General features: G+C 37.2%; 1 protein-coding gene across 1 annotated transcript; it reads right to left on the minus strand.

The window, feature by feature from the left end:
• Positions 1 to 304: 304 nt before the first annotated feature.
• Positions 305 to 8,144, minus strand: LOC103709966 (transcription factor ILR3). Its single transcript, XM_008795517.5, has 5 exons — positions 7,777 to 8,144; positions 5,348 to 5,410; positions 5,172 to 5,249; positions 4,903 to 5,065; positions 305 to 777 (listed from the first exon to the last, which is right to left on the minus strand). The coding sequence occupies exons 1-5, from the start codon at positions 7,914 to 7,916 to the stop codon at positions 508 to 510; spliced, it is 714 nt and encodes a 237-aa protein (XP_008793739.1). The 5' UTR covers positions 7,917 to 8,144; the 3' UTR covers positions 305 to 507.
• Between the last annotated feature and the right edge of the window lie 207 nt (positions 8,145 to 8,351).

Consider the following 8,351-nt stretch of genomic DNA (forward strand, 5'->3'; position numbering starts at 1 on the left):
CTTGATAACTTGCAGCAGTATTTTTACCTTGATCATCACTGATCAACCGTACAGGCAGGTGCAACGAGCAGAACTGATTTCAGGCTTTCAAGCCAATTGAAAATTGATGAACAATTTCAACGCCACATTGCTGAATCATTCCTTTTGAGGCATATTTCATTTATATAGATACACTAAGAACACTGGTCCGATTGATGATACTCATAAAAAAATAGGAGATAATTTTCTGTACTGAATCAAAACCAGTCCATATTCTCCAATATTCACACATCTTGCCGTAGGTGTGAGAATCTGCATGGTTCCATTTGATACTAATGGGAAGCTAGATTTTTTTATTATAATTTACAGTTATTCCACTGGACAGTCCCAATTTACTTAAAACATCAATTCATGGTTATACTACTGAGAAGCTAAGCCTAAAATGGAAATGAAACAACACCGTCTTACACAAGCCAAAGTAAAGCAGTTGATGGAGAAATTAGTTGATCAAAGTAGTAATCAATGATCTTAAGCAACTGGGGGACATGATTCAGCATCCTGTGAGGTATCAACATCCGCAGGCGGCATGAATTGCCACATAGGGAATCCAGGGTAGCCAATGACAGGCATCATCAGTTTGTGCGCTGCTGTTTGCCCTTGTGCAGCAAAAGCTGCTGGAATTACAGGAGGGTGTGCTACATAGCTTGCTCGAGCATTTAGGATCTTTATTTGCTGCTCTAGGTTCTCTTTCTCTGCCTTCAGCCTCTGTTTCTCATCACGAAGCTCATTCTTCTCAGCCTGCAGTATAATAAGATTAAATACCAGTTTAGCCTTAGCTTTAAGCTACAGCAACAAATATGTCTAAATTATTTTGTTCGTCTCAATATTATCCAGGATTTCTTCATTGGCCAAAAACAAATTCTGGATTATTCTCCAGCAATCAAAATAATCATTAATTATTCGATCATTCACACATTCTACAATTTATTGTTAACATTGCACGGATGCACACTCATGGATTGCAAACTAATGATGCTATCAGTTATCGGAGGTAATGATATTGATCATTAAATTATTATCTACACTCTTGTTGAATTGGTGACTAACAACAAAGCATGGATAAGGGGATTTCTTGATAAACCTCCCAAATACAATTATACCACAACTAAGCATGGAAGCAATCAGATAGCAATAAATTAACCAACCGTAACCTTTCAAAACCTAAAGCCATGTTCCATAATTTATAAGTTTATAACATAATAACAGAACTACTAAATACAGTCATCAATTTCAACCAAAACAAATTCAAAAAATTAAGTCAATTGCAAAAATCTTTATTTCCATGATCATCTCATGTAAACCAAATTCATACCCAGCAAAACAAAGAGAGCACCCAATTTTACACCCAATGGTCAAGTATGCTATAAATTAGTCTCAGATTTTATAATCTAAAGTTATTATTTTCCAAAGGACACAAGATGATATCTTAATCTTTTGCAAAGCCATTGCTGCACACGACGGTCGCAGAACCGGCACCATGTCTCATGCTAATCAAGTACCAGGTCAGTACACGACTAGTACATACCATACTGAAACACAGCATGCAATGACACCATGTCGGTCAGGCATCAATACTGCCATTACGTCTATGCTGACCCCCTGGCCTTTCCTAGCCATGTTTGGCAGTGTCACTTGCGGAAACAAAGGGATGCCGGCGGCAATGTTGGAGGCATCATGGGAGCTCCACAAGCTCAATCGAAAATGTAGCAGGTGGGGGGACAGGAGGTGGGGATGGGGGTACTACCAAGTGGAGCACGGGTTGGCGCAGCATCAGGCGTGACTAAATGAGGCAACAAAGGGCGGTACGGTTGCAAGAGAAATTATAAATGATAGGAACTGGTTCGGCTCAGTTCATCCCCATGACTAACCAAAATTGCTCAAAAACCAGGCGGTTCGTCGCAGTTTTTACCCTGGGACCAATTTGAAAACCCCGAACCAGGATTCAATTCGATATGCCTCAAATCAGGCAGTTCGGGATGAATCGATGAAGCCTAGATGCGCATAAGTGTATCCCTTCCATGGTTTGAACTGTCTCTATCTCTATATATTGCATCTGTGGGTTTCCTCAGGGCCAGATTTATTGTTCTAGATGCATGAAGCTTTGTATGTGTTGCTTTCAATATTCTTTCCTTTTCTCGTTTCTTTTATTTTTAATTTTATTTTTCTCCAAATATTTGATTGTTGTTAAGTTCATTTGCTGACTACTTCATTATATGGGTTAGATTCTCTGAATTTTAATTTATACTTGGGTTCCCACTTTTATCACTCCATTTTCTTTACATTATTTTACATGGTTTAGTTTCAGGGCATGCTGTCTTCATGTTTGCATTCAATCCCGTCTTAAATTACTTGCTTATTTTTGACAATTCAATGTATTTAATCTGGGTTTAGTCATGGTATTTTAGGTCTTTTAATTGAGTTGTTATATCTGATTCTTCAAATTTTGTGAATCTCAAGTTAGTATCAGGTTCCCCTTTTCCTTTAATCAGAATTATTTTATTTTTATATTCTTGATACATTTGGTTCACTCTTCTTAAATATCTTTGGTCTTCATTATTCTTCACATTTATCGGGTTCATTGCGAGTCTAAAGTTAGTCTTGGCTTCATTATTCTTTTTTTGAAGGGCCACCTCTCTCTCTCTCTCTCTCTCCCCCCCTCTCCAACACCTTCCACCGGCAGCTCTTATAAGCCTAATAAGTGAACCTGTGCAACCATTCAAACATTTTCCTGAAACTTTTTCCTGGTCCTCCATGTGTCTATTGTAATTGACAGACTTTCCTTACTATCAACCATCTGATCTTGATCGCATAACGTGCTGACAGTCAGTAGACCGCATGCAAGCGTGGTTGCACTCCATGCAGATGTTCGCAGCAGCATCTTTTTTTGGCCCAAGGAATCCAAAAAGTACCTTCCGGTTAGCCTTTTTGGATGACGTTCTGAGTTGTTACAATCCTCATAGTGAACATTCACCTCTTGCTGGCAGTTCCACTATATCCATGGCACCCTTCATCAATTCTAAAACTACTGAAGCTGAAGATCCCAAGCCAAAATTCTTTTGGTTCCATTGCCTGCTAGACACGTGACCATCCTATTCAAAACCCTATGGAAAATTACATCGGGTTTAGGGACAACAAGTATAACGGCAAGACAACATTACAAATGTACTACCGTTTGGACGTTTAAAATAATCTCACTGAAAAATAAGATACCAAAAGTCATCAAAACTATACCTTGGTATCCAATGATAGTTTTTAGCTAAAATTCTAACTGCTTCATTTAAGGGCACCAATTTGACTCTCCAATCAATAGTATGACTCTGCTAGACCCAAAATTAAGTGATATGCATACATGAATACAGACATACACAAGTACAAACTTATTGATAGATAAGGCTTGCTGGCTGAAATATACTACAAAAGACTGGGCACAACAATAAACAAGCCTTCAACATCTGTTTTGAATGCCTATATAATCTGATTATCATTCATTATTATCATGTCATACAACCTCTGTCAAATACAAGCTTCTTCCATCCACAAAATCTGATCAAGTTTCTCTGGGGTCTTTTCCTATTTCCTCTTAAACAACCTCCACTAAAAATCCAAGTCCTACAAGTTAACATGGCCTCCCCTGAATCTTTGCTGCAAATCCCCATATCATCTCAAACGCTAATACAAGCTTTATCAAATCCTTTTTCATAACATCTATCGAATTTATCTCAGGTATTCCTCTCTTCTTTCATAACCCATGCAACAAGTCTCTCGAGTAATTGGGATCCTCTTAAATTTTGTTTGCGCCTGCAAGATTTTAATCAGTTCTCCAATACTTTATCCTTTTGGTCCAATCTACAGCATTTTCAAACCAAAACTTCCTTGTTCTAAAACTTTTTTAATGTCAATCCTTACTAGTTTTGCACAAAGAAATCTACGTTAAGTTCTAGATCTCGTTTACTCTCCAACAACTCCATAGGCTTAAACTCACACTTTTGTTGTAGAATTAAAACTAACACTTAAATGTTGAAAAACTTCATTAAAAATATAAGGGGGAACTAAGTAAGTAAAAATCTGGGCAATGATAACGAAACAGATTGTCACAAAGAGCACAGTCAATACAAACAATTAATTACATTCCATCTATCTTGATATTGAGATCAAAAACTGAACAGATATGAACGTGAGATTCAACCAAAACAAAGGTGCCCCAATTTAACTCCTATGTCATCTGATTATGAACAGTAGTAAAAAAAATCATCCTTTGATCACTAAAACTAGTTAAAATGAGAAAAATTGATCATGTCTAGTCTTAAAGATGAGGGCAAGTGCAGCACAGGACATTAAATAGCCTTCAAGACAACATATAAACTCTTGCAATACCATCTAATGTCAAAACGCTTCAACAAAATCACTTCACCTTGATCACAAAATTCAACAGTCGGTCAATAATATTATCCTTGTCAATGGCAAAATAATAAAGAATAATGAATTACATGATCATTCAAATAAATGCAGACATTGAAAAAGGATAAACCAATCTCAGAGACAGGTATTCAAAGTGCATGACACAATTTAAATCCCAAGCTCAGATACCATCAATCTTAAGCATGTACTATCTCGTCACAGCCTATCTAGCTACATATAATAATAAAGAAATCACATGCAGGAGCCAAATATCATGGTATGAAATGCATGCAGAGTAAAAGACTATATAATACAATCAAAGACTTTAGGTTCATGCAGTATAATGGACGTGAATATATTTGTAACACAAAAAAAAATATCCGACTAGTTTTCTCAAAAAAATTATAGTTCAAACACATTGATCATAGATATACAGAAGTAGATGAAAGATAAATTAAAATGGACCTTCAATTCTTTGATCTTCTCCTGGAGATCCTCATTTGAATCTTTCAGCTTTTGTGCTTCACTGCGTAATTGAGTCACCATGCGGACAGCATCGCTTAAGATAGCCGCTTTGTCCATCTTCGGTGGTTTTCCTGGCTCCAAAATGGATCCCAACTCCAAGAACCTTAACATCAAGCCGAAGTTAAGAAAGCTCGCAATAAAACGAATTTTGAAGAAAAAATCAAACATCCAAAACACATCATAAGATATGTATAGGGCAGAATATATACTTATTATTCAACTTATCTCGTCTCATTTTTTCCCTGCAGGCTTTGGAGCCAGGTTGACAGGAAGATTCTGACCTAACACTGTAACTCAGAAATGCTTAGCAGCTTCAGACCAAACAAACAAATAGCTTAAAAACATTTGAAGTCGACATTATGAGCTCATAGTGCATAAATCAAACCGTTTCTTGGAGTCTGACTCTTTGATGCCAGCAGAATCTACAAAGGAGCCACTAATTTCCACACTGACCAACCAAAAAAAGTCACATGTCACAGAAATATGATGATCCTAAGAACACTAAAATGAAAATATGGTAACAAAGAAAAACATACTAAATGTATGAAATTCAGCATAGGAAAAACAATATCTTCAAATAAGACACAATATTTCCAAAATGAAAAGTGCAGTTTTATTTGATAAGGAGAAAAACATGTAACACTTGAAGCTCGGATAATACGAAAATGTGATCATAGCAAAATGAGCGACAATGACAACATAGATGAACTCATAACAGAAGAGCTACTGTTAATACAAGGATTTATGAATATTTTATGATATCCAACATTTTCCCTATAGAAAATCTTACTAGGGTATTCCAAGAGACCCTAGGGTTCTAATCCAACTTTTTTTGCTTACGTATATGTCCATTGCAATATTGTCAAATAGCCCAAGTTACTATGCAATAAAAAACACGCAGGAATTCAGAAATTAGTTACCCAGAGTCTCTAGTCTCAAAGACCAACAGATGCAAGAACTGATATTGACTTTAGGATACTTTCCAAGGGAAAATATTCAATTTATTTTTTTGAGCTAGCAGATTGTTAGATCAAGGAAGACTTTCAGCTAGGATAACAGCAAAGGTATCAGGGACAATGCACTCAATGATGGTACTTCCCACAGCACACATCAATCTAGCACCTATGCTATTCTCCAAATCCTAATTCAGATCCTAATACCCACTCTTCAGTCTATGTTCGATCTCTACGCTTTAAAAGGGTTGTACAAGCAAACTATGTTAAGCTGCAGAAACCATCCAACCATAAGCACTGCCTCCAACTTGTAGCAACCAAATAGACCAAGGACACCAATCTACCAACTCAAACATGTTATCGCAAGACATAATTCAAAACTCTACTATCACCTCTTGATTCAGATTCTCAAATCAAGGCCTCTTTTTATTAGAAAATGGGAAAAAGTATGTAACAACTAACAAGGAAAAGAGAGAAACTTAAGCAAAAGTTTTCCAGATCCATCTTAACTTTCAACACTAGATGGTACCCTCAAACCCTAACACAAAAGTCATTAGTTACTATAAGTCTCATCTCCAGCTCAAATCTTTAAATGCTGGATATAAATTAAATAAGTTGACTACCCAAGCTCCATTTGCAAATTGTAATATCACATCCCTCCATCATCTGTAAACCTCGTCAAACAAAAAAGGTTATGAACGACCTGCAGTTTTCTGAAAGAGCAAGCTCGAGTGTCTTAACATCCTAATATGAAGCAATATGACCTCTTATCCCTACACAAGTCTGTCAACAATACCCACTTTTATTTCAAGATCCCCCCACCTGTGCAAATTCAACATAAATCCTTGCCTGCTTCTTAGCTACTAACAAAACAATATCGAACATGGATATACATATTAGGCAACTATACACGGCAAACTTCGTAAGAATACTAGCCACAGCCAAAAAAGGGAAAGAAAATAATTTAAAAAAAAGAAGAAAAGGAAAGAAAATTTCTCTAATACTTAGCCAACCTCCAGTTAATCCATACACCAAAGTGATCCAATCAGAGGTCAGCTTGGCAATACCTAAAGGAAAACCAAAAGGACATGTTCCATGTCGTCTTTCTATTAAAACATAAAAATCATCCATCATGACACCAATTATGAAATCTTCTAAATTAAGCTTGACCAATAATTCATTTAAAAAATAATGCAAAAGGACATTCATCGCTACCCACAAAAGTCCAAGGTATCATCAGTATATTGATATTGTTTCATGGGACTATGCTCTCTACCAGGTTGAAATACCAAGATAAATTATATGCAGGATGGCCCATTGATAGAATGCAAAGCGGCTATAACAGCATAATTAGAACATATAAAGTATGGCAAATTACATAAGCAACGCAGACAACAATAACTGAAAAACCGTTAATGAATTGCCAATCTGAACTTCAAACACAGCCACTTGGAACAATCCTCTCATGATCCTGTATCAATTTAAACTAGAGAAGATCTCATTGTGATACATACATTCGTTTATGCTCAAGAAACCCAATGTTACTGGATATATCATTTTCCAAGAATCATGAGAACCAAAGATAGCACAAGAACTTGGAGTCACATCTACAATTACAAAAAACCCTAATTATAAAGAATCTCCGGCCGCTAGTAGAAAGTAATACGGTAAACGTTATGCATCGAAAACAACAATTTGGGATTAAAAAACCCCAGATCCCATGAAATAAAGGATAATCACCAACGAAAAATGTTGAATTTTTGGTTTATAAAGAAGACCAGAGCTCGATCCAAGAATCCCTAAAAGAAGAGGAATCTAATCGGCGGCATCAAGAAGCCATCAAGAACGCAATCTGGCATACCTGGAATTGGAGGAACTGTTGATTCCCTGGGAATTCCAGTAGAATCCGGTCCCGGGCGCCGGGAAATCGCCGCTGGCGACGGACATGTCGTCGATCAGAGGGCAATCGAAGACCCAGTTGGTGTTCTCGGGAGAACCCATCTCCGATCCCTCGATCAACTTCCGAGAATTACCGGTAAATTCCACTAGGGTCGGGAGGAGGACGGACTCTCTTCGGAGACGAGGGGCGGAAGGGACGCGACGGCGGAGGAGGCGAGCATGCGGGGGGCTCGGTCGCCAAGAGGTAGAGCCAACGGGTAGCGTGTTGGCCCGTCTAACCCACTTAGAACTACATTTATTTAATGATCCAGGCCTGGGCCCAAGTACTTCCCATGTGAGAGTATTTTTTTATGTTACTTGTTAAATACAACGCCAGTTTTGTCTGATGGGCTTACGTCGGTGCGAGGTGCATTTTCTGGGACTCGTTCGCGGGAAAGAGGAGGAAGGTTTCTTTGGAAAAAAATAAAATAATATAATATAATAAAAACTAGTAAAATAATTTTTTTTAAAAAAATAAAAAATTTATAGTTATATAAA

This window comes from Phoenix dactylifera, chromosome 1 (genome assembly GCF_051530095.1).
Source record: "Phoenix dactylifera cultivar Ajwa chromosome 1, Ajwa_hap1_PhDact_Kaust_v1.1, whole genome shotgun sequence".
Classification (NCBI taxonomy): Eukaryota; Viridiplantae; Streptophyta; class Magnoliopsida; order Arecales; family Arecaceae; genus Phoenix; species Phoenix dactylifera.

What these genes read in the sequence shown, in the direction of transcription:
- LOC103709966 (XM_008795517.5), bottom strand. Translation starts at nt 7,916, where the DNA reads ATGGGTTCTCCCGAGAACACCAACTGGGTCTTCGATTGCCCTCTGATC. An exon ending in CGAGATAAGTTGAATAATAA is followed by an intron (nt 5,066 to 5,171) that starts GTATATATTCTG and finishes CTTGATGTTAAG; the next exon opens with GTTCTTGGAGTTGGGATCCA. An exon ending in AGAAGATCAAAGAATTGAAG is followed by an intron (nt 778 to 4,902) that starts GTCCATTTTAAT and finishes ATTATACTGCAG; the next exon opens with GCTGAGAAGAATGAGCTTCG.